Consider the following 26600-nt stretch of genomic DNA (forward strand, 5'->3'; position numbering starts at 1 on the left):
TAATCAAGGAAATCTCCATTCTAGTTTTTCACTCTTTGTCTCTTACAACTTGTCCCTCTTCGAGGTTTCAAATTTCTAAAATTTTGCAGAAATTTTTCTCTCCCTAACAAACTGGAATATTACAGGAGAACCCAGTTCACAACCACGGCAACACCTGTAGACAGCCCTGGCAGTTTCTGCTTCTTACAGGAGAGTCAATACAGAGCTGCATCTGCAGACATGTAAGTCAAAGGATACCCATCCATCCTTAAACAATTAACTGAATAAGTTCCCACACACACTTCCTTGACGTTCAGCTCCTGACAAATGCCCATAGTACCCCTTCCCTCCAGAGAATGAAGAGGGAAATACAGAAAGCCCAAGCATTTACTATACATGTTTTAATAAAAATGTCTATCTCTTCCCTCACTTTATCTAAGTCAATTCTAAAAGCCAGCAAGTGTTGGCAAAAAGTATTTATAATCTGAAAACTAGGAGATCAACATGAGCTAACCACTGCAGACTACCCATGCTTTGAACAACCAAGACCCTCTCTACCTTTTTGCCTTTGCAGTCCCGTCGATTCCAAAGCCATGCCTCCACAAGTTAACCTATTTGAGAGCCTGGTAAGACGGTTTGGTTGTACTGACGCTCCACATATTTTGTTTCTGAACAGTCCAATCAATTTGTTTCCAACTACATGCTATGCTGAAAAGAAACAACTACAATTCTGCCAGAGAAGATCAGACACAGTTTTAACACTTTTTGTAAAATAACTTACAGACAGGTGGATTCTAAGAGCTTGTATGATGGAAGTTTAAAACTTCAAATTACTTTGCTGCAATGTGAGAGGGATCGCATGCAACACAATACAATTGAGTTCAATTGCTCTCTGAGTAAAACCATTTTAAATAGGTCTTTTGAAAAATTCTCAGAAAAAATTTGCATCTGCCCCTCTTCATATAAGCAAATTGACCATTCTGACAGAGAAATTTTTAAATACATGATTTAAAAAGCTTTCTCCTCCCTCATCTTACTTAAACACCTTTGCATTCCATATTTGCACATCAACTCTATCCTAATATCACCAGAAATCTCCATTGCTCAACTCTGCCCTGACAGCACATTATTATCTTTTATATTATACCACATTATTGTCTTTTGAACAGATAGCCTGGGAGCAAGTGAAAGGAGAAGGCAACAGACTATTCTACCTGTTCAAATACTTAATGAAGTTAACAGCTGCCCTTATTAAACAGACAATAGTTCCAGTACTTCTGCATACCCTCAGCAACAGAAGTCAAGACTTTTCTTCTGTTGCTAGTGAGGCAATGAAATTTGTAATTTAAAAGATCACAGCAAGTAAAAGAAGGCCACTTTTTTTTTTTTAATATTTCATATGAGCATCAAGCCATGCATTCTAAGGCAGGCAGAAACACGGGAGAGGCCTCTGGGCTGGTAGACACAGAAGCAAATGTAGTAACCAGTTGCTGCTCTGCGATTTGGCAAGAGTATTTAGTTTTTGCCAAGCAATTGGCACAAGTCTTCAGGTTTATGTGAAGCAACAGTGTTTGCAGTAGTTCAGCCCATTCATGTCCTACCATTGCGAGCAACCTGAAAAACACCCTAAAAATGCTGCTCCTTGGCTAGAATGCTGTAGAAGAATCATTAGATGTCTCTGACAGAGTGTAAAAAGTGCCAGGTGTGGCACAGGAAGCACTACACCTTTACATCCTGCAGATTCAGCACCAAAAAAATTTGTTTTACTTTCTTGTATCTGGAAGAAACTCTCATGCTGTAGAAAAAAAAAAAGCCAGTCTTTTTTTTTTTTTTTCCATTTGTAAGACCTGACAGCAACCAAGAATCTCTCCATTTTAGATTTCCACCAGTCAGGCTGATTGTACAAGCTTAGAAGCGATAAGTTGTCAATAAGAATACTCACTATTAGAAATAAAAAAGTTTGCGCTGCTTTTATGAAATCAGGACCATTTTCAAAGTATGAATTTCTGTAGGAAAATGAACAATTGGTTCAGCTTTGGTATGGCTCAGTTCCTCTGTAGATAGTGTTAAAGTAGTAGTTTTGGTATACAACTGTTAAAACCATGAGAAGCACGCTGAGCCAGTGCTGGCCGGTTCTGCTTAACCTTAGAGACCAACATTTAAAGAAAAATGTAACAGTTTGTATCCATTTAAATCTATCACAGACATACCAAATCGATAGTACTGTCACATTTTAGTTACATGTCCACCTTCAACCAAAATGTGGTGAAAGCCTACTGAGTTATGAACCTTTAGTAAACAGAGTTTGAGTCGGGGAGGCAGAGCTCAGCTTCCTCTGCATCACTGACCGACCGCGGTGCGCTCTCCATCCACCTCTAGGAAGTCATTCAGCTGATGAACACTGTTATCACTGTGCCACTGTGCCAAGTGTAGGCTCTTAAAACAGTGCATCAAAGGAAGCAGCCAGTCTTCAAGTATCACTGCAGTAATCTTTATCTCTGGCATCAGAGAGTTTTGCCTCTGGAGACAGGAGACAAAAACGCTTGCTCATTTTGGTCAAATACTGTAGAAGAAAATACACTGTCAGGTTATTTCCCCTCTTCCTCTGCAAATACCAAACCCAAGAAGTAGTCTCATTTTGGGGTATTTCTGGGTTTAATATTGTCAGTCAAGAAACCAATTAAGACAGTTTAAAAGCTCTCATGTGAAAATAAACTAACAAAAACAAAAGTGAAAATTCAAGGATGTACTTAGAACACAAAAAGCGGGAACCAAGCTGCACAGATACATGAAGGAATAAGCTTTAGCATGACCACTGTACATAGTTTCTCCTTAAATCCCTCACTTAGTTGGGCAGTGAAGTTCCCTGGAGTACTACCACATGCCTTGCATACTGGTAACCTTGCAAGCATCCAAAAAAAAAAAAAAAAAACAGTAGGAATTCGCTGTTCTTTAGAGTTGTACAAACCCTAGACATACAAGACACACAGCTCCCTTTACTGGCCTTCCTTATCCACTGAGTAAACAGAAGACCACAGGTCACCTCAAGGAAAACAAGATGTATCATTGGAAAAAAAAAAAAAAAAAAAAGAAAAGAAAAAAGCTTTTTGAAATGTTACATTTTTCTTCTTAAGTGAAAGGCAAAGCATTCCATTATCTTTTTCTTATTGCAGGTCTATATGGTTCCTAGCTGGTAGATAATCTTTTGTCACACAGAATGCATACTTTTCCCCAAGCTCTGCAATTTCCTTTGTATTTTCACAAACAAGTGAAATTCACTATGAGTAAGTGCAGTTCTACAATGGAGTTAAAGATTCTTGTACAAAGGCACAAGTGTTGGAGTTGAGACCACAATACGTCAGCAGCAGTGTCAAAGCAATGCTTATGTATTCAAGAGTACTCTGGATTTGTTTTGTTTTAACACAGTATCTCATCTTACGTGACTGCAAGCTGCCACTGAAAGATAAAGTCTTATTTTTCCTTCCACTCTTACCCACGCGTTCCCACCTCTCCTGCTCGCACTGGATGACACTGTAGCTCTCGAGTGAGTCAGCTCAGCCTGCGGATCCAACAGAAAATGAACTTCTCAGTTCAGAGTCAGAAGTGGTAGGAGAGGATTGGAAGTTGTTTTCTGTTTAATTAGGGTTCTGGCCTAGCTCACTTCAATGTCACATGGAAAATTGCGGCAGCATGCAGACAGAAGGAGAGATGAGCCATCCATTTTGGCAGGAAGCTGCCACTAGATCTATTGAGGCATACCACATAACTGCCCTCTCGTAAGTTGTTTGTTGTCTCTATGTTTGTATTCACTAGAGCTCCAAGAATAAAAATAGCAACTTGGACAGCAGTCCTTGAGAAAGAGGAATAGGAAAACAAACTACTTAAATGAGGCGCTGAGCTACTCCAGAAGAGCTTACCTTCCGCCTTAACTAAGGCACAGTAAGATTAATCATACATGAGTTCAGCTTGGTAGACAATCTCACAAGCTGCAAATCCGTTTTCTGCAGCTACAGATCTGTTTTTACAGATGTTTAAAAGGGATTATGTTCCTTTTTGCTATAAACTTTACACAGGAAATAATGACATAGCAGCAGCATGTTAAAAGGAGTGTTAGAAACAATACCTCTTGTAAGAATCCATTACCATTCAAAGCTTCTCAGGTACTCTTAGAGCTCACAGTAAGAACAGATGCACTTCAGATTCTTCCCCAAGAACTACACTGCGTGCGCAACTGCAGGATAACGCACATAAGCAAACTGAAATAAACTCCTCTGGGTGCCTCAACTAGTGTACAGAGATCAAGATAAACAGAAACACAACATTATGGTTGGTTTAGAAGCTGAGAATGGGGATAGTATGAGAAGGAAAATTCACAAAGGCACTTCACCTACCACATGCTTTGTACAGTTCTTTGACCACTCTTTACACAAAGAAGAAAGGGGAAAACTGCAACCACATGAGACAGACAAGCAGAAAGAGCAGAAGATATGCAGCAGATGTACCTCCTCTTCTCCAGTGTACTTGCTACAGGTCAGAGATGCCACAATAAGTAAATTCAAATGGCTACACCCATGTTGTTAGAACTGACAGCTGGAGAGTCCCTTTTCATATGCCAGTTGACTAAATTTAGCCAATTCAGTAGCTACCATGTTTTTTATTTCATACGTGAAGAATGTTAATAAACACATTGATGCTATGAGTTGCTGCTAATGAGACCAAGGACACTGTCTGGCTTCCCAGGTCTCACTAATGTGCGAGTACAGGAAGCTGGGAGGGAATCAAACAGAATAGTCGACCCAAACTGTCCAAAGAGAGTATTCCATGCCATAAACATCATGCTCAGTATATAAAGGAGGTTGGCTAGGAGCCAACTGGGAGCTCTCACTCCTTGGCTTGCTGCTTAGTTTCATTTTCCGTGATCGCTGCTCAGGACAGGCTGCATCAGTCATTAGGGCATTGGGTGGTGAGAAATTGCGCATTGTTCATTTCGTATATCGTAGCATCCCTAGATTTTGTTATTATTGTAATTTTCCTTTGCTTTTCTAGTAAACTGCATTCACCTGAACCCATGAGTTTTCCTTTCTTCCCAATTCTCTTCCCCGTCCTGCTGGAGGGGACGGGGGGGTGAGCAAGTAACTGTGTGGTGATCAGGGCTAAACCACAACACATCCAGAGTCTACACTACTTCATTGCTCCACAACTGAAAAACTTGTTATCAATTTAGAATGTAAATGAGATGAGAAACAAAAACAACTTAAGCTACACAATGCTCAAATAATCAACCACATTGGCAAGTTGCACCCAATTTAGAACCATAGAATAGTTAGGGTTGGAAGGGACCTTTAAAAGGTCATCTAGTCCAACCCCCCTGCAAGGAGCAGGGACATCTCCAGCCTTGAATGTTTCCAGGGATGGGGCATCCACCACCTCTCTGGGCAACCTGTTCCACTGTTCTACCACTGTCACTGTAAAAAAAAAATTCCTTTTATCTAACCTGAACCTACCTCCCTCTATTTTGAACCCATTACCCTTTGTCCTGTCACAACAGGCCTTGTTGAAGAGTCTTTCTCCCTCTTTCCCGTAGGCTCCCTTGAGGTACTGGAAGGCTGCTATAAGGTCTCCCCGGAGCCTCCTCTTCTCCAGGCTGAACAGCCCCAACAACTCTCATCCTGTCCTCATAGGAGATGTGCTCCAGCCCCCTGATCATCTTTGTGGCTCTCCTCTGGACCACCTCCTACTGGTCCATGCCCTTCTTATGCTGGGGGCTCCAGAACTGGGCGCAGTATTTCAGTACACAGTATTTCAATTTACTCAAAGTGCTAACCCTCTGAAAACAGTTTGAATGGCAATTAAATTACAACTCAAGCCATACAGTAATTTTGCAATTGCTCACTTCTCTTTGCCTAGAAGTCACCAGCTATTTGGCCTTCATCTTAGATCAACTGTATGGTTTCTATTTCTGGCAAAGTTTTTCAAAAAAGGAAACAGGGTAATCATTCAATGCCATAGAAAGCTCACAGAATATAAATCCTCACCAGCTACTACTGAATAATCCCATCCCAGCAAGAACTTTGTTAGCTTAGTGAGAATCCCAAGAACTTAAACTCAAGTCCTGCTTTACAAAATGGAAGATATTTACCAGCCAGGTCAGATTACAGATGTAGCAAGACAACTCAAGTCAGGAGGCAACACTGAAACAAACAGCATACACTGAGAAGAAACAGCTATGTCTTCAAAGCAAGATTTAGTTATTGAAAAAACCCACCATCTATATGACCAGACCAACTATGGACCTTGAAGAGTTTCTTCCATCTTTAACAGACAAATATGAAAGCTGGAAACCAACTAAGGGCATAATCAGACAACCTAAAAGCCATTAAGAGCAAAGAGCTTTAAATCAACAGATCTAGAAGTAATGAAATTAAGACAAATCCCACAGTTTATTAAAATGTTCAATCATCTCCAGATACTGAGAGACAAATATAATTGAGATAATAAGAAAGAAAACAGTCTTTTTAGTGACAGGAGTGCCACTGATAGCAGGAAGAATGGGTTTAATTCTTGAGATAAAAATCTTCTTCCTTCTCAGAGTAAGAGTTAACAGGAATACTGTGAGATTTGCACAGTGCAGGTCAGTATTAGAGGTGCCAAATCTTGTTCATACATTAAGAGAAGTCCAACAGTAAACAGAAGTTTCATTGCTTGCTAGATTATATTAGTGTTCCAACGGACATCAGTGCTTTCAAGAACCAGAAAGAGATCAGGGACAAAGAAATCAGGTGCACCTAGTCTACAAAAATAGCTCAGATGTCAGTAGGCTTACCTAGATTAACACAAGGAAGAGTGCTGGAGTGGAACTGCCAGCTTCAGCGATGCTCAGCATGGTGTACTGCGTCACTCATTTTTCATTTCTAAGTTGAAGCACTTCCGCCTTTCACCACCTTGAACACGCTCTGCTTTATTTACAGAGTAGAGACTGTTGCCAAGTAAAAGCTAACCACTTCAACAGTCTTCACTTTGAGAAATACTAATGCCTTGATGCCCCTGTAGTTGTAAAGTATTGGAATTGTCATCAGTTTAGCAAATGGTTTTGTTACTTTCACATCTGACTTGCAGCTCCACATCATTCTATACAGGTAAGGAGACATGGTGACAGGTTCTCCTACCCAATATTTGGGTAGGTGAGTTGGCTGATGCCAACTCACATCTCTTTAAATTCTGCTTTTATCTAGGAAAAGACGGTCTTCCAGCACTTGCTATTACCTCAAGCCGCTGAATGGTATCTCAGAGACCTCTTCTTCCCTACATCACTCCCCTACACAGGGCACTGCGATAATCCCACAAACAGACTCACGTGTTCAGAGTATTCTGTTCAGCCAAGTGAAATGCAAGGCAAATGCAAGTACATTACCGTTACCAGACACTTATCACATACTGGAAAGCAGCATAACACCCCAAAAAATCTCCCTTGTGGTGATCCAGAGCTTTCTAACCCCTGGTTTTCAAATAAGACTGCCAACACTTTTCCAAGATGGCTTCTCCAAGCAACTGAGAGAGTATCCTACTAGAGTTTCAGGTCTGCAAGTTTAACTGTTCAGTCACAAACGGTACCTCAACAAGTAACTTCAAGTAAGACTTCCAGAAGACAGCAAAAGCATCACACTGATACGCACACAGAAAAGTGAACTATTTCCAGTTTTCCAGAAGTGAGGTCAGTTGATCTACTTACTCATGCTGCTGCATAAGTTGGCATAAATTTTCCTTCTGACTTATTACTAATTAAGTCCTTTTTATCTGTATGTTTTGTACGATGTGATCTTGTACTAAAGGAAGAAACAAATGTGCAATTTCACAGGGCAAGTACAGCATTAAATATCCTTAAAGCAGACAGGGTCCTTGTTAGCTTTGCTTCAATGAAAAGCTTCTAAACCCTGTTTCCTTTTTGTTCCTTTGAGAAAATGGAGAAGCAATTTGCATTTACAGCGTAGTTCCTGCTTCCAAAATATCCCTTAAACTTTTTTATTATTTTTATGGTGGATATAAATGGCACCAAATTGTCAAATCACAGCTAGTTTCTATGCTACCTATACAAATAGGTCTGATTTCTGGCAAGCCATAAAACAATTATGGCTGAATTCCTGTAGCCCTTTGATATCCCAGCTTGCCTGTAGGGCTTCAAAGCCATCTTAAGGCAACACTCAAAATCTAATTTCCAGAAGACACAGAGGGGAAAAATAAAGCATTTCCATTCCCACACAACAAAATCTTAGCACTGGGATGATTATGTCTGAAAGGAAAGTGACTTAGAACAAACAAGGACAGATAAGATAGAGCAACAGTTTAAAACAGCACTGCCTCACAGAGGGCAGAGATACAAACAACTCAAGAAAGTGGGGCAGGGAGCATACTATAGCCTGCCTCTGATTCCCCAACACTTATTGCCAGCTGGGAAGCACATTCTCCTGCTTAAGCATTCAGCTCTCAACCCTTCTTGTGTGGATGGCAAAGAATGGGGTGGGAAATAATCATAAACACTCAAGGGAAATGGTGAAACTGCCTAAGCAAGCAGAGGAAGGAAAGATATTACGCTTCCTTTTAAGGTACCAATATGCCAGTAACAAATTACAAATACATTGAAAGTCAACTACCACAGGTACCTGAGGATTTAGACAGTTATGTTTTATATTTGTGTTAATACTTGTATCATGAAAGGGTCCTCCTCTTAGGTAAGCAGGGGTGGTGGTGGGGGGGGGTAGTTCTTACTGTGGCAACATGATTTCTGAAATCCATGACACATCTCTGAGAGAGGTAAGGGGACAACATTATAATACCTTTAAATAATGATAGCAATGCTTTTGCCTCTTAAAGTGACCCAGAATTTTAAGATAAATGAAACTGAACAAATGGAAGACTGATTGCTATATTTCTTTGCAAAAGAGAAACTTCCACCTTGGCCAAGGAAAACATTATCAAAGTAATATAATTTGCATTGGTTGAAAGACACACAAAAAATCCAAAACACTTTTAAACTCTTTGCTTATTTTAAGTGCCTGCTGTTTTTTTGTGGAAGACTAAAAAAAAATTTGCCAGTAATTCCTACTGTGAGCAGGCACACACAAATGTACATATACACAGAGTCAATATTAAATTAGAACTACGAACTCTCTATTCTCGAGTTACAATTTGTACATGCAAGACGCATGACCATATGTCACATTTTTTCCCCCCTCACAGAATGAATTCACAGGTTCTAGAGGTGCCGCATAAAATTAGCGTGATCCGTCATTTGTTTAAGTACCTCCTTTAAAAAATAGGCAACAACCTCGTGACGTCAAAAAAGGAAGAATAACCTTTAATCCACGCCTTTTCTGGATTCCTTCTCCTCCCATTCTTTTGTGTAACTTTTGAAGAAACGTGCTTCCCATTATCATTTAGAATTCTGCAGAATTTTTATGAAGTCCACTGTTCCTAACTTTGGCAAGGAAAAGTTGAAAAAAAAACTTTTAATCCCATACCTGGAAGGCATTTTGTACTTACTGTATCCCTAATCTGCAGTTAAAACACTGGGCTCCCACACTGGCTTTGTGAGAACTACTACACAAACAGTTTAGAGACGAGTTATTTAAGATTAAGATACAGTACAACAGGCTGCATAAAATGTATGAAAGAAAACGACACTCTAGGGAGAGCAGGAGGAAGAAGCCTTATCTCCAGTGCCTGACTACACATCAGTCTTAACCACTTCAGTGTTTTCCATACAAAGATACAGGTGGCAGTTTTCTTTTATTGAATGGCTTTATTTTCAATTAAAGAACGTTCCAGAGAATTTCTGAGTTTAGATTAAGTGACTGAAGTCTCAAGGCAAACACATTGATCTAACCGTTGCATTCAATTTCAAAAGTCCCTTGTTAAAGTAAATAAAAAAAAGAGTTGTTATACAAACACATTTACAGACTACATGCCAGCCATATAGCTTAACTGAGTATTTACATATCAAATGTATCATTATAAATGCATTCAAAAACCAGGTTAGTTTAGATTTTAATCAAGGAAATACTATTATCTAGACTTCAGGACATACCATGAAGGACGAAGCTAAAACCAAAACGTAAAATTTTGAATTGCCTACTGCAAACTGAAAACTTCCTAGATTTAAGTTACTCAAAAATACAAAGAAACCAAAACCATTTAAATATTCCACCTGAAACACAGATAGATAATTTTGACTGTACACTTAAAAGGCCAATCTACAAGTAGCTCATTAGTATCTCTACTCCTGTAAAATTGCAGTTCAGGCATTAAGACAGAACTGTAAGGAAATATCACTGCAGACTAAGATAAGCAGACTAATACAACTAAACTTTTGTTACAAAACCTGCAAGATTGGCAGCACTTGGTTAACTTTGCCTTCATTACATCAAAAACCCAATTAAGTAACCCAATACAGATCTGCTTCATAGAAAACATTTTGTTCCTCTTTAGTTTCCAAGCAATAGAAAGGACAATGAAAACAAAATCATCCACAGTTTATTTGACAAAATTATTTTTGTCAAATATTAACTTTTATTCTCATGTACAATCAACGGAGACATTCCGTTTGTCTGGAAATAATTTTGTAGGTGAAAAATAAACTTTCCAGTGTGGGATGCCTCAATATTTAACAATAAAGCTTGAAGCAAATACTAAAATAATTGATGACTACCATTTTAATAACAGTTTTCAATTAAGTGCAACGTCCCACAGATACTTCTATTTTTCTAAAGCACAGGCATTTAAACACAGTAGGTTGAACATACCACCTCAACTGAAAACGCTGGACAGTTACAGAATCCACACAAAACCACAGTTTTATGTCTATAAAACAGTCAATATTTGTGAAAAGTTTGTGTACACATGCACATGTGTTTTTGATTGTAGGGGGTTTCTGAATGTTACCCTCCCATTAAGATCACTGGGTCATTGCTCCTATCAGGTTTGTGCTACCTAAGTGCTGTAACAGGATTCAGACAGAATCCAGCTGCTACAAAGTCCAGCTTGAAGACCATACGTCACTGCCGCTTCCCTGGAATGATCTCCAACTCACTCCAGCAGTGCAGGAAGTTCCACTTTGGGGTATCACTGCACAGAAGAGCCTTTTTCATTATCACCTCTGCTGTGTTAAAGAGAAACAGCGCAACAGGCAGTGTGCCCAGCCAACCACTGGGAGAGGGGTGCTAGGACGGCACAGCAGTGCCTGCAGAAGCAAACTGAAGTGTTTTACTGTTGCTGGGCTACCTTGTTTGATTTGGGTTCCAGGGCTGGTCTTGGTGTATTTGCACAAGACTGCCAAAGGCACCCAAAGAACTTGGATGGAGCTGCTTCACAGTAATTTACACTCAGACACCTTACAGCATTTGTAACAGTCAGCCCCAAGTAGTTTGCTTTATTTGGTGGGGGGGTGGGGGGGGAAGTATCTAGGGAAGCATCATAGAGAGGATAGCACTAAAGAATAATAAAAGCCAATATCCTTATAGGAAAGGATACTAGTTAAATACAGAGACTGGTTGAACGGCTGCTACCTCCCCATACTTAGACAGAGGAGACCAAAGAGGCTAAGGTGACAAGACAGAGAATATATTTACATGTTCTAATTGTCTTCTTATTAAGCAAGGGAGTGCACCAGCTCTCACACTAAGACCAATTTAAAAAAAAAAAATTAAAAAAAAATAAATTATCTTCTGACAAGCCAAAATTCCTAAGTTCCAATTCCAAAGTTCCTATCCTTATTCTTCAGATAATAAGGATGTGCAATTGTATTACCATATTCCCACTTCTATTAACCTAACCGTAATGAATTACAGAGTAGAATATATGTTATATGTAAAATACTTTTTTGCTGAGAAGACATCACAGCAATAATCTGCAGAACTAGGCTAAAATCTGGCTCAACTAAAAGCAGAAAAAAAAAGCCTCATCGAATTTAAGAAGTTGTACTTTCTGTTCTGGAATATTTGCTAGATACAAATGGGAGTGTTTACAGTACTCTCAGACTCACAGAAACCACACACTTACTTAAAAGACACTTCAGACAAATTAGTGACAGCCAGGGAAACAAAATAACAACTTAAGTGTCAAAAAGCTTTAAAGTTTTAACAGTACTACCACAGAAGAGAGCAGACCTTTGCAGCTCCAAGAGGCATAACCGCAACAGCAGCGGCATCAAAACAGGTAACAAACCTTCACATATTACAGGGGAATTCACAAGAACAGTATTTCCTGAGTCCAGTGTATCATGCAAAGAAGTTTCATTTAAGACTGTATTTTAAATGAAAGGCTAAGCAAAACAGCATGGTTACGAAACACTTCCCCTCCCCTCAAAATCTATGTATATGTTTTCTAGATATTACTCTCATCGTTAGGCTGTCTTTTTTCCTTGCCACAGCTCATTATTTTTGAGATGATTGAATTTTACCTGTTGAGGGTTTTTTTTTTTGTTTTGTGCAAGGTCAGTTAACTGCACCAGTACACCTGTACTTCCATCCTCTGGACAGCTACTAAATTTCGGGAACAATTTGCATAAATTCTTTCAGCGTTCATTCTTCAGACACACCAAAACCCTTTCACAGCTTTGCTCCCCATTTTCTGAAAATTTCAATGTGGATCTCACGCATGGTTATCCACTGGCAGTAGATGTCCACCTCTGCTTCCTTGTTGGCCTGTCCGTTGGAGAGCAGGTCGCTTGGATGCTCCCTTGCGCGCTGCCTGTGGCACATGGGAGCCAGGCTCTGGAGAACACTGTTTGCTTGGTCGGTGGTCACAAAACAAAACCCCTGAGCCCTGGGAGTCCACACCGTACTCAAGTCACAGACCCTAAGCAGGACCTCCAGTTTCTAGGTGGCCCCCTAATGAAAGGCAGGAACTGGATATTGTCTGGAAAAGGCCGGGCATTGCATCTGGCTAAAATGAACAAATCTGTGCTTATTAGTGTCCACTGATTTCCCCAAGCAGAAGTTTACCTTCTCACAGAGGCAACACACCACAACACTAGCTCAAAAAATATTGCAAAGGCATGCCAGTATTTTAAAAGTGAAAGCTACTCAGCTTTAAATATTTAGGCATATTTAAATAAATACTTTGGAATAGTTCTAAGAAAGTTGTTTTCATTAAGATCTTTCTATAGAAAGAGATTTGAGACTGATTTCTGTCTCATGAGTATGATACATTTGAATATACTTTATTCTTCCACGCCGTTTTGTCCTTCTTTCCGTTAGTATTAAACAGTTTTGAGCCACCAAGCATATCCAGAAATACGGTGTTCCCCAAGTTTGGACAAGCAAAAGAATAAAAAAAAAAAAAACAACCCAAACAAGAGTACACCAACATACACCAACACACCACAAACCAAAGAAAAAAAACTCCACCAAAAAAAATCATCAGGTGTCCTGGTTTCAGCAGGGATGGAGTTAATTTCCCCCTAAGCAGCCAGTGTGTTTTGGATTTCATGTGTGGTCATTAAGGCTAAACCACAACATCAGTTAAGTACCCTGCTTTTCAATATTATGCCAGACCTGTGCATCTCTGTGCCCAGAGAGCACACAAGATTTCAAGTTCAATCCATTCATCTCCTCCTTTTCAGTAAAGTATGATGTTATTGCTGTGATGACTTACAAACAGTTGTTCTATAAACAGTTTTACCAAGTGCTTCAATAAAATATTCACTTGAAACTTCCATTATGCAAGATGAAATGTGCAAATATTTTTTCCTGTTAATTATACAAGAGGAATTCAAATGCTATAACCAGTAAACAAATTTTAAATGTTAAGATTCCTCGAGAAAACTTCTGCCTACCACTAACAGAAAAGCTGCTCTGAGTAACAGAAAACATTTTTGGACCTGCTTTTTTTTCCCCCATACACAATGGAAAATATCACGATTGCTGACCTCCAGCCCACAGTACCAGGTAGTTCTGTTTCAACTGAATCTCAGCATTACTCCTTTCTGAGTCATTTGCCCTTTAAAATTAACACATGAAAGGTAAAATATTTTTTCCCTTTAAGTATACAAGGAAAGTCCTTGATTTCCCTCACAAGCCTACAAATGCAGAACACCTTGTCTGTCAGCCCTTGTTTCAAGACATACATTGCGTTCACTTTACTTCTATCTACAAGGAAAACAACCAGTGTTTTACTGAGTTCCATGGAGTTTTTCTGTACACGCTGTAGAACAGCAGGCACAAATAGTAAATTTAGACTTACTACAAACCATTCAATATCCTAACAGCAAAATCAATCCACCTCACATTTCATGTTCAGCTCTGCTTTTTTTTTGTGTGTGTGTGTGTGTTATGTATAATAATGCACTTTGCACTATAATCCCTGACATCGTAATGAAAACGGAAATACCTATCTTGGTGTTTACCCTCATGAGCAAGATTCCATATGAAAGATACACACATCCTATCCTACTGGCATATGCTTTTTTACATAGCATTACGGACAAGTTACTGAAGCCAATTCATATGCATCAACCGCTGAGAAGAGGTTTGAATCGTATTTAAAAGAAATTAGATTTGATCTATTGTTTCAACGATGTTAAAGCTGTTGAGACCTCTGTCACCATACTGTGCCACACATTTTAAAAGCAAACTCATGCAGCACTGCTGGGCTTCCTCGAGGAACTAAAAGAAACAAACCTAAACTCCTCAAGAGAGCCAGAACCAGCGCAGGAGCTTGGTGCAGGATTAACGGCATGATACAGCCCATAGCTGGCAAGCAAAGGAGAGACTTAAAGAGGAGAGAGCAAAGACGCTCTGCCTAGGAACATCGTCACAAGGATACTGATGAGTTAGACTTGTGTCCACTAATACTGTTTAAATAAATGGCACCCCAGAAAGAAGTTAGCATTTTAAATTTTTTAACAGATACTGAACAACAGGTTTTACCTGGTACTGCACAGTTTTAAGTTATTTTCTACATTACAAAAAACCAGTATTTTAGCTGTATCCTTTAGCAGCAGGCAATATAACATATTTAATTTTAAAACAAATTCCCATATAGAGATTTAAGTAACCATACCAATATTTTTAAATACACCTGTTCTTCCTCCCCTTTACATACTAGAAAGCACAGCAAAAAGCCAACAGTCATACAAAAAGCAAACACTTTCAATTAGAAGCTAAATGTTTTGAGAAAGATGAGAAATCATAATTTTCATGCAAACATACAGAAGTGCTAGAATTTCACTGTTCCTTTGTTTTCATATATGTCTATCAGTCACTACCAGGCAGGAAAGAAACAGAATGATCACAGATGGATTAAATTCTGCTGGTTTAAAAGTGAAGGTGTCAATCATAAGAATCTCACGAAAATTAATGTAGTCAAACTGCAGCACCCTACAGACTTAATTCTGAATCAAAGCTTTATAAATTAACCTGTGCTTTGCCCACCTATCGCAAGCATTATCAACAGGCTTTTTAAGTTGAAACTACTGAGTTCTCAGTCTTTTCCACATATTCTACCAGAACAAAGGACAGAATAATCTCCTCCAACATTTCTCCCCAAATCCTGAATTTAAAAAACCAAAAGACCCCAAATCCAACATACCAAAAAACCTTAACCATACTGCACAATATTGTTACAAGAACAGCCTACATACATTGTACAGTGCCACAAAAAATAAATCAAATTTCCAAGACTTGACAGCTTACTAATACAGCACTGAAAAATCTTAACAAACATAATTACACCTGCAGTTCAGCTTGTCTAACCTGTAATAACAAATATGTGGTTTAAAGACTTCTTGGATATCTGTTTTTCTAACGATAAAAACTGCACGAAGTAAACAGAGTAACAACAATAAACAGCAGTCGAATAGCTGAGCTGCTTCCCTGATCTCAAACAAATGCTAATAAATCTAACTGTCTACCAATTTAAATATTCTGGGGTATCTTTCTTCTCATCTTACTGAAGGAGAAGTGATAGAGCTGATCTTACAAACAACAATCTGGTTTTCTGTACTTCAAGTGAGTATTTTTGTACAGCTTTTCAAAAACCTTGTGTATGAGAGCCCTAAAACTACATTTCACTCCCTACCATCTAAAATCCAGAAGATTTACAATGACAGTATAAATATTGTAGCTTTAGAAAGATGTAACCACAGCTTCTTAAAACTAAAAATACTATATTAGTCATTAAATGCTTTTCAAAGTTAACTTCATATGAAATAAATAACCTAGGTTCATCTTTTAAGAGTTAAGAAATCACAGCCAGAACTGACTGGCAGTTCTGACAGAAATCAGCATTTGCCATTGCAGAAAAACACTGGGAGGAGGAGGAAATCTAGCAAAAACTAGACAACCCGTGCCGGAGAATGAAAAAAACCACACATTGAACACATAAACCACATAATTAAACCACACTAAAAAAGTGCAAGTAAACTTTAAAAATGCTAAGTTTATGACATTGAAGGATGTAGCAGCCTTGTTATTCATGTCTTGTCACACTGAGGTACTACAGACTGTACTGTCACTACAGATCTTGAGCAAGTGTAAGAGCCCGTTGTCACACTTCAGTCTGCAGTTAACTTCATTTCAGTTGAATGCAATGCAAGTCAGTCTTTGCAGACAGCAAATCACTTCTAACGGAAAGGGATCATCAGATTTGTATACTCATAAAACGGATGTACCCTGCCCAATCTAGGAATCAAGTCCTTATTACACTGTCTACTTCTAAATAAAGCATAAGCATTGACATTGAATGTGATCATTTTTAAAGACATATCAGGGAGGGGAAATTATTTACTAGGAACAATTTTTCCTACACAGGTAGCATCTTACCATCAAAGCCACCAACTATTTACTGATGGCACTCATGTAAAGACGAAACTTGATAGCTTCCCTATATTCAAATTCTTCTCACTCTCTTCAAAAAAGAAAAATGTGAAATGCCTTCGTGATTTGCATCAGGCTGAATTAGCAAGTGCCCTTGAAAAGACCTATGTGCTCTCAAAAGTATTCAGCCTCTTACTGAAGTAGCAGCAACACTAAGTCTCAAGAGTTTCCCATTAACCAAATGAAATTCTTCACTAAACATCAGAAGTTTCATTTGGTCACAGCTGAAATCCACTGTTGAGCAAATCCATGCACAATAATACAACCGTTTTTGCAACTAAAATAGCAATACCTGCCCTAAAAAGATGCAGTATTAGACCTGTATCTCCATGACTGACGGAAAAAAAATCCTGTATGCCTATCACAACTAGAGCTTTAGGCTTAGGCAAAATTTAAGAGAGGAAAAGAAAAAAAAAAAACCAAAGAAAACAAACCACAAAACAGACCTACAATTCACCTAAGATCTCACAAGTGAGAACTTGTGAGATAGCTAAATATCTTAAAGTATCCAGCAGAAAACTGACTGTGTGTTTATTGATCTTGACCATCTGCCTGCACTAGCTGGTACGAAGGGAAAACTCAAGTCAGATGGTTAGAATCTGCTTGTGGGTGCCTATCCTCACACTACTCAATTGACCAAAATTAATAGAGAGTTAAGTCTTTCATTGACTTCAAATGGAGCAGGGAGAGACTAATTATTTTTTAAGACACATACTTAAAAGTCAGCAAAAGAAAAAAAAAATAAGCAAAATCAGGGAGTGAAATAATATTGTTTGGCCATTTTCTCCCAAATTTTACAAGACAACGTGTAATCTACTAAAAGTAGCAGCATTTGCACTGTGGTCAACACATTAATAAAACAGGGCTAGGCTAGGAACAGAAGGAAAGATTAAGGATCTTCCTTCCCTTGCCTTCCACTAATGTGCCTTCTAACGTAGTAAAATACTTAAAAGCAAAAAAAAAAAAAAAAAATTATTTAAAAAAAAAAAAAAAATCACAAAGTAACCAGGGGAGAACTACACCATTTTTCCTCATCAAAGTTAATTCTAAGACATTTCATGGATTTTCTTGGCCACTGTATTAGCAATAAATATTTTTTAGTGAGCTTCATGAAGAATTTTTACAGGCAAAATATAGATCACTAGAGACTGTGTTAAAATATCGTATGAGATGCACATTCACAAAAGTATTAAGCTGTCACTGTAAAAAATTTTGTCTAAAATTAAACTTTCTTTTAAAGCAGCAGGCCAAAGTCTCCATGGAGAAGCCTATTTACACCTTGAAATCACAGCAATTTGTCCATCACAAGTTGAGCAACTGATGCAATCAACTTAGTTCAGGTTTTGTACAATGAATCCAAATGCACAGAAGTAGAATTTGATTAGCATTTTTTCATTTCAAGGTAGGGAACAAAAAGGCCATGAGACTTATGTTTTTCAAAATCAAAAAGAAGTTTCCCCTTTGTAAACAGAGTTACACGTACTATATTAGGGTTTATCTACACGTATGTTTTCCCAAGAAGAACTTAGAAGCAAACTGAAGGATGCTCTTAATGCACTTTCCACCCTGCAACCACACTGCTGTGCACTACGGGTGGAAGAGACAGAAGCCGGTGCTGCTCACACATCGTGTGTCTCCACGCACCGTGATGCATCATAACTGAAGTCAGCTTGCGGGTTTGTGTGGGCTCGCAGGGAAGCCCCTTCCACCAAGAAGGGCACGCCCCACACTGCTGCTGTCCATTCCACACTTCCCATGACAAAAGATTCTTACCTTGCCATGGCCCAAGACATTGTAGCCTCTAGGACGAATTTATCTTAAGAAACAAATTTTAAAATGCCACTAATAATAGGGATTGCATCTTTCAGAGTTTCTTCCTCTTTACTGGACTCCTACAACACAGTGGATACCAAAGAGGACATTTTGGAACTTTTCTAAGGAAGACTATTTAGAAAAACTGCCTAGTTGAATTGCAGGAACAAAACTGGAAAAGCTTTTGTATGAAACAAGAAAGAATATGTTTACTAGGAAGAAATTATCAGCATCTTTTACAGTAGCTAAGTCTATTTCAAAATGTTACGGTCCACTGAAGTCTCATTCAGCACTAACATACAACCTTAATGAAAACATACTGGAAATGTGGACTTTCCAGAAGAAGGCTACAGCTTGGTCCATCCTATATCAGAATAACAAGCAGCTCCACTTCCATCACTTTGCCATATCATTGCAAAACTTCTTAAACTACCAGATGTAGCAAGCATTGCTCCTCTCACCTCTGCAAAGCAAAGCAATACCTACCATTTTTTAAGTTACAACATTCTAGTGTCCAAATAATCATTTTTATATTAAGTTATTTGCAGAGAAATATTAGATCATACCTTTTCTACAAGAAAAAAAAATGGTTTGTCAAAATGCACCACTGATTAATAGAAACTTAGTTACAAGGTAGTTTTTGACATGTACTTACGGTGAGTCATTGAAACAACGTGCTGTTTCCTTATCCAACTGAAATACCGTAAGACAAACTGTAAGCTGGACTACTGTGGCAGTGTATCAACACTCATTAGATTAGAAATATTTTCTTTACCTTTTTAACTGTTAAGTAAATCGGACTGGTGTTGCAGAGCACCAACATTCACTAGGTAAGAAGAGGAAGAAAATATTTCTACATTGCTTAGCATTCAAAGAAATAACGAGACATTAGACGAGAGCAACAGCTCCTCTTTCGGAGGCAGTACCACAGTGGATCAAAACCATATAACCTGGTGACAAATCTTGTTCCACAGACATGCTTTCAAACACTGCACTTCTACACACAGCACTATCTTCTTCACATGAATAAGGAAAAGTAAGTGACAAGCTTTATTTCAAAGCTAGAATTTTAAAAGTTCTCCATATACTCTCTTAATCAATTTACACCAGCACCATGAAATAGGTAAGATTTGACAACAGCAATATTTGTGATTGCAGGATGATTTTAGAGACCTTTTGTCTTGCAAACTCTACCAAAAACTGAGTCTGGGGATACATCTACTTTCTCTAATACAACAAGAAGTCCTGTAGCTCCCTTGCCACCACAAAACTACTCATGGAAGTCAGATGACAAGAGCAAGCTGTTAAGTGGGAGGAAGTACAGGGAACCAGTCCCTGCAAATGCCCATATGCTCCATTGTGCAAGCATAAACTGAAGCACTCAGTCACCACAGGCAAACAGAAAACAATAAAACCACTGCCAAGCTCAAGTTTTTAAGGTGAGGTACAGTGAAAGATGAAGAAGACTATTTTATTAGGTCACTGTAGCTTATCTACACTCTGTTCCCTGTTAATCACCATCACCTTCCCACCCTATCTACAACACACAAACCAACCTGCTCTGTGCTCCAAGAACTGAAGACTGCTCCTAGCTACGTTTCCATCTTAAAAACGACGCAACTTCAGGGTACAGGACCCTGCTTGCTCTGCAGCAACTACTAGTAGAACAAAGACTTGAACACACCTTTGCAAGCTCACCACCGACCTCTAGCATTTCCAAAATTTCCAGTATAGCCAGAAGAGATAAGCAAAGTCAGAGTTGTAGCTGGCAAACTGACAGTTTATCCAGCTATTATCATAAACCTGCAGAGCAAATCCACTGAAAATAATTCATCTTCCTTGCCCCCTTTGATGTTTGGAATGACTGTGCCCCTAATAAAAACTGATCTAGCAACAGATAAATATAATGAGTTAATAACACCTATGATAGCCTATTCATTTATTATTAATATTGTACACCTACTTCAGCTTGCTAAACCCATGGCTCAGGATTAGTTTGAGGACTTACCAAGTATTTCCAAGTGGTAAGTTATATTATACTAAACAAATAAACTATATAACTCAGAGGAAGTGATGTAAAACAGGTAGTTTGACTGACACTACAAGCAAGCGTATCATTCCCGTTAAATACGTAACAAGATACCATCCTGAAGGCCACCTGAGGTCACATCAAACTAACAGCACTGATTTACAGAGCCAAGAAAACCTAGAATACTTTTGTCAAAGACTTTAACTGTATTTGTAAATTAGAAAGACAAACAAAACACTCCTCCTTACAAAGCACACATCACCACCACGCTTTTAAACACTTCCAAACAGCAGAAAACGTGCTAGGTAATTCATGCATGCCTCACTCTCACCAGTACAATGCTCATCTTCCCCACTGCAATTTCAGGGGCCTGAAATTTCTTCAGCATCTATTTTTCGCTGATTATTGTAGTTTTAGGAGGCTAAGAAAAGCCCAGAAGTGAACGGAGTGCTCGCCATCTGAGCTTACGTTCTTTCGGATGGGAACGGCTGCAGTGTTCCACAATCCAAGTCATGTGCAATCACAGTATGACAAGTCTCCTCCCGGGCTATATAAACTGGCATCTTTCCCAGCAGTTGCTACATCATGAAAACGATGCATACAAATAAAACCCCAAAACAAACACTTTAAAACAATGGCTTAAATGACTGCATAACTGAACTCAGCAGCTGAAGACACAAAGCACTCCCAGAGGCAAACCGTGCATCTTTCACTTGTGAAAGTCCTAAAATATATTCTTATTAGCAAGCTCCACATAACACCTAGCAACCAACTCCCAAGTCCGGGCTGCAGTCACGTTCCCCAAGGCCAGACAACAAGTAAATAAATAAGTCATAGATAATAAAAGCAGAGAGCATCACAAACACCCTCTGTGCAAGCAGAGCTTCAAAGTATTAAATGTACTTTCTACCACTGAGTTCAATACATCATCTAATTCACTGAATACGAATAATGCTATCTCATCTATTTAGACTAATCAGACCTGTTCTCAGAAATTTCTCTGATAAACTATTTAGATTGACTTAAATTCACATTTTTCTGTACAAGAAATAGAAGAAAATAGGAGGAAGATTCCACAGTGCAATCTGGGCAATTTAATTCATCAGAAATACTGCAGTATTACATACAATCCACCAAAAACTGTTTGTGCAGTACTGCGCTGCTTTACAGCAGACTGAAAAACATAAAAATTACTGTAAAAAAGTGACAGTTTGTTATCTTCAAACTGAGAAACACTAAATCAAAAAATATATGCTTTTATTCCAGCAGTAATGGAGTTAGTTTTCCTCTCAGTAGCCGATCTGGTTTGGATTTTGGATGTGAAGAACGCTGATAAACACACTGACGTTATGAGTTGCTGCTAAAGAGACCAAGGACACTGTCTGGTTTTCCAGGTCTGGATAACGTGCAGGTGCAGGAAGCTTTCATTCCAGTTCCCGCTAGGGAGGGGAAGGGAGAGCGAGCAACTGTGTGGTGACTACTGCTAAACCACACCTTACAACAACAACAAAAAAAAGTCTTTTTTTTTTCCCTCAATATTGAAAAATTTCCTGGCTTTTGCTCCCCACCTGGCTCTATGCAGACAGGATTTAAGATTATGTTGTCCTAACGAAATGCAGAAGGATGCCAACAAAGATCATCGATCAAATGAAAGATAGCTGCTAACCATTGTGTCTGCACAGATAAAAGTAATGAGCAGGCTTATTTATTTGTACTGTTACCTCTACTAATCCAACTACAATAATCAAGACATTAACGGCTCAGGAATTAGATCTGAAAACAAAAGGCTTCCTATAACCTCTCCCAGCCAAACTTATGTGGGTACACATGCACCACACATCGGCACCTTTCAAGAAGTTTTTATGCACTTAGGAAAGGATGAAGCCTGACGATGAAGTAGAGAACCAAGCAGAAAGCACAGTGTCATGCGAGTCCAAGTGGAAGAACTAAAACCGGAGCGAGAACACATTTCCAGACATCTCTGCCCCAGACAGACATTCAGTACACAGGAGGAAAGCAACACCAGCCAGAAACAAGCAACATGTGGGCAAAAACCTGCGGTGCTGACATATCCCGAGACGTAAGCCAGACCCATGGCACCGACAAGTGAGAGACCGGGAGAATCCGAGACCCAGACCCACGGCTGGCTCGGGAGCCGGGACTACCGTGAGTGGAGATCTCGGCGGCAGCAAGTGCGGAAAAAGGGAAGGAGCAGAAAGGAGCCTCCCCGCGACCGCCCAAGGCGAGCGGGAGAAGGGCCGCCGGCAGCCCACTACCGACCGCACTGACGGCCGCTTTTGTTCTCCACGGAGATCGGCACAGACCCGTCAGTTGCGCCCGCTCCGAACCGGCCGGGAAGCGCTCGTCTGCGGGGAGACCCCGCTACCGGCCACCCGGCGCCGACCGCCGGCGGCGGCGGGCACAGGACGCGGGGCACCCCGAGGCGGCCCGCAGCCGGCCCTACCTACCTCTTTTGGGCCTGGGGAAGCTCTCGTGCAGGTGAAAGACGACTTTCTCCACAAAGTGCTGAATGTTGCTGTGCTCGGGCCCTCTGACAAACACCATCCAGTCGTGGGTGAAGCCCTCCACGGTGGGTTTCTTCCTGACCTGGGCTCGGTGCCCCAGCTCCAGCTTCACCTGGACGGCGCACTGCGGGGAGGGGAGGGGGGGGGAGAGGCGGGGAGCAGCCGGTGAGCGCCCGAGGAAGCGGGGCCGGGCGGGGGGCCGAGGGGGAACCGGTCCCATCGCAGGCACAAAACGGCACCATCAACCCGGGAGAGGAACAAAAATAGAAAGGCACCGCCGCAACCCTGCCACGAAAAACCGGTCCCACAGGCGAGGGCGTAAAAGAGCTCTCACTGCCACCGGGAGGACGCGGGCAGGCGCCGCCGCCGGTGCCGTCCGGCGGGCGCGGGCTGCCAGGGGCCGCTGTCAGGGACGCACCGTCCCCCCTCCCGGCGCCTCCGCGCTCGGAGCCCCCGGCGCGGCGGCAGAAACGCGGCGGAGGCGAGACCTGCGCCGCTCCCTCCGGGTGCGTGCGTGCTCCGCCGCTGCCGGCAGCGGCGGGAGGTAGGGAAAGCCGGAGGCAAGGAGAAATTCCCCGTGGCGCCAAGCCCTTGCCGGCGGGGGCTGCGGGCCAGCGGTACTCACCGAGCCGGCCATGCCTGGGGCGCCGGTTCCGCTGGGGCGCTCGCTGCCGTCCCCCGCCCCCACCCCGCAGTGCTAATTCATGAAGACGTGGAGGCGATGGCGGGCGCGCAGAGGAGCAGCGGCGGGCGGGCAGCGGACATCCTCCGCCTCGCGGCTCCCGCTGTCTCTGTCTGTGTCTGCCTCTGCCTCCGCCTCCTCCCCTCCCTCGCACCACACCGAACCCGCGGCAACCCCGACCTCAGCGCTGGCCCCAACCCCGCCGGCTGGATGAGCGCCCGCCGCGCATGCGCGCCGCCCGCCGGACTGACACCGAGACACAGGCACGACTGTGTGCAGGGAGGGGGAGTGGGAGGGGGCGCGGGCAGCCAATGGCGCGCGGCGGCGCGGCCGCGAGCCCCTCCACCCGGCCCCGCCCCGCCGGCCCCTGAAGTAACAGGTTGGGGGGTGAGGAGGGGTGTCCGCGGCGGGAGCCGTGCCCCCGGCAGCCCCACAGCCCAAGCGAGGGGCGGGCGGGAGGGAGCAGTGCCCCCGGCAGCCCCACAGCCCAAGCGAGGGGCGGGCGGGAGGCAGCCGTGCCCCCGGCAGCCCCACAGCCCAAGCGAGGGGCGGGCGGGAGGGAGCCGTGCCCCCGGCAGCCCCACAGCCCAAGCGAGGGGCGGGCGGGAGGGAGCCGTGCCCCCGGCAGCCCCACAGCCCAAGCGAGGGGCGGGCGGGAGGGAGCCGTGCCCCCGGCAGCCCCACAGCCCAAGCGAGGGGCGGGCGGGAGGGAGCCGTGCCCCCGGCAGCCCCACAGCCCAAGCGAGGGGCGGGCGGGAGGGAGCCGTGCCCCCGGCAGCCCCACAGCCCAAGCGAGGGGCGGGCGGCGCCGCAGCGAAGCGGGAAGGCAAAGCGAGCAGGAACAGCTCCGGACAAAAGCGAAACGGGGCAGCGGTCTTCTCCGAGGCCGAGCGCCGTGCCCCGCTCCCCCCGCGCAGCCGCTGCCCCGCAGGCGAGCGGGATCCCCAGCCGTCAGCCACGGCGTGGGTCGCGGTGGTCCGGATCCGCCGTGACCAACGGTGAGGGCGAGTAACTCCGCAGCGCTGGGGCACGGCAACCCGCTGAGAGGGCCGGTCTCCGCTGCCGGGACCCGCCGGCCTCAGCCTGCGAGAGATCTCCAACCGAAATGAACCAAAAGGCCTAGCCTGCGCCAGCGGTACAGTGAAAGAAAGACCTTCGTCCCCAAACCTCAGCCTCTGTCTCCGGTACCGGCACAAACGAACGTTTCTGAAACCCCCCTGTAAATCCTCTTGCAAAAAAAACAAAAAACAAAAAAAAAAAAGGGAGGATGACGCGAAGGGAATGCCGTCGTTGCCCAGGTACGACAGGTGATGATGGGCAGCAGGCAGGAGATGCCACTCGGGATTATTTCACACCTATTTGTAGCACTAACTGCTATTTCTGCCTTTCACGGACTGACGTTCTTTCAAAACAAGTTAGTACCTCAGCCATTTCCATGCCCCTCTGCACCGCAAGAGATACCGCGCTGATGCGGAACGCACCGGTGAGGAGCTGGCAGTGATTTACTGCAAACCTCTAAATCACGGTACCAACGCAGGGAGATGGGTACTTTCCGATAGCCGTACACCGGTCCAAAATTGTCTATGGTAACTTTTGCCACACTGAAAACTATTTTTGTCTGTTCAATAATTATACTTTTGGTAATTTTATGATGACAATTATAACTCAATGATTTGACAACGAACACAGAAATCCTTTTCAAGAGAAGCATACATAGACAGAAACGGAACACCCACCCTGGGCGTTCCAGATTTCACCAAGAGACGGCGCCAGGAGCCCTTGGAGCCCTTGCACTAACGTCCTCATTTGACCTCTCCAGAAGTCTCTAACCATCCAGGATTGGTATCTTCTCTCTTTTCACTTAGGAATGAGAACGCACATTATCAAAATTCTAGCATCATTTAATAATTCCTTCAAAACTACTGAGCTGTATCTTATTTTTCTTAGACATGTTGTAAGCCTTAATTAATAAAATCCATTCTAACAACTCAAAAGAATACAATTTGTAAAAATTCCACAGGTTACAATGTGACTTGATATTTATTAACATTAACCCCTCAAGTATATGAATATTCATGTTTTAAAATTGCAATCTGCAGATTTAGCAGTCCACATATCTTCTGCTAATCTCGTGTTGGGCTAGCCAGCATGCGTAAGAACTCCTGCTGAGTCCATAAACCCACCAAAGCCAATTCCAGGAACTTTAAAACATTATACATGCAACATAAATTAAAAAAAAAAAAGTACCAATGCCATTTTCTAGAGTACGGATGACGCACATGAGCAAAGATAGCAAGGTTGGACCTCTATCGCAGTTAATGCAAGTGGGCTTCCAGGTGTCAGGGACCATCTGAACAGAGCATCTGCAGGCTGAGGATCGTTGGCATTTCTCCTAGTTAGGCTCCATTTTTGCTGTGGCTGAGCTGCTCTTCCCAAGTGTTCAGTCACTTAAGGAACTTGCCAGGACTGAGAAAAGATTGTCAAGAGCATTTAGCTGTCTAGATTCCTTTAATTTAATTGGAAATCAGACTCTTAACCATTTTTGAGTCAGTCAGGAGTTTTTGCTGTTCAGAAGATACTAATTTTTTGGTGCTTAATCACAATGTACTCTTCCACATTAGTACAGAGTTGAGTATGTAACATGTTCCCAATAATAACAATAATATATACACTGAAAGTATATTGTCTTTACTTACTGGCACACA

The 26600-nt window shown here is 41.9% G+C and overlaps 1 protein-coding gene across 3 annotated transcripts in view; it reads right to left on the reverse strand.

Annotated features, from left to right (window-relative positions):
• Window positions 1-24074, reverse strand: part of MLLT3 (MLLT3 super elongation complex subunit) — a 133914-nt gene extending 109840 nt beyond the window's left edge. For all 3 annotated transcript variants that reach the window (XM_086770303.1, XM_086770302.1, XM_086770301.1), the window contains exons 1-2: window positions 23839-24074; window positions 23157-23337 (exon numbers count right to left, since the gene is read on the reverse strand). In XM_086770303.1, coding sequence (XP_086626429.1) covers window positions 23157-23337; window positions 23839-23850 — 193 coding nt within the window. In that variant the 5' untranslated portion in view covers window positions 23851-24074. The remainder of the gene's footprint in view (window positions 1-23156; window positions 23338-23838) is intronic.
• Between the last annotated feature and the right edge of the window lie 2526 nt (window positions 24075-26600).

This window comes from Chlamydotis macqueenii, chromosome Z (genome assembly GCF_036417535.1).
Source record: "Chlamydotis macqueenii isolate bChlMac1 chromosome Z, bChlMac1.mat, whole genome shotgun sequence".
Lineage (NCBI taxonomy): Eukaryota > Metazoa > Chordata > Aves > Otidiformes > Otididae > Chlamydotis > Chlamydotis macqueenii.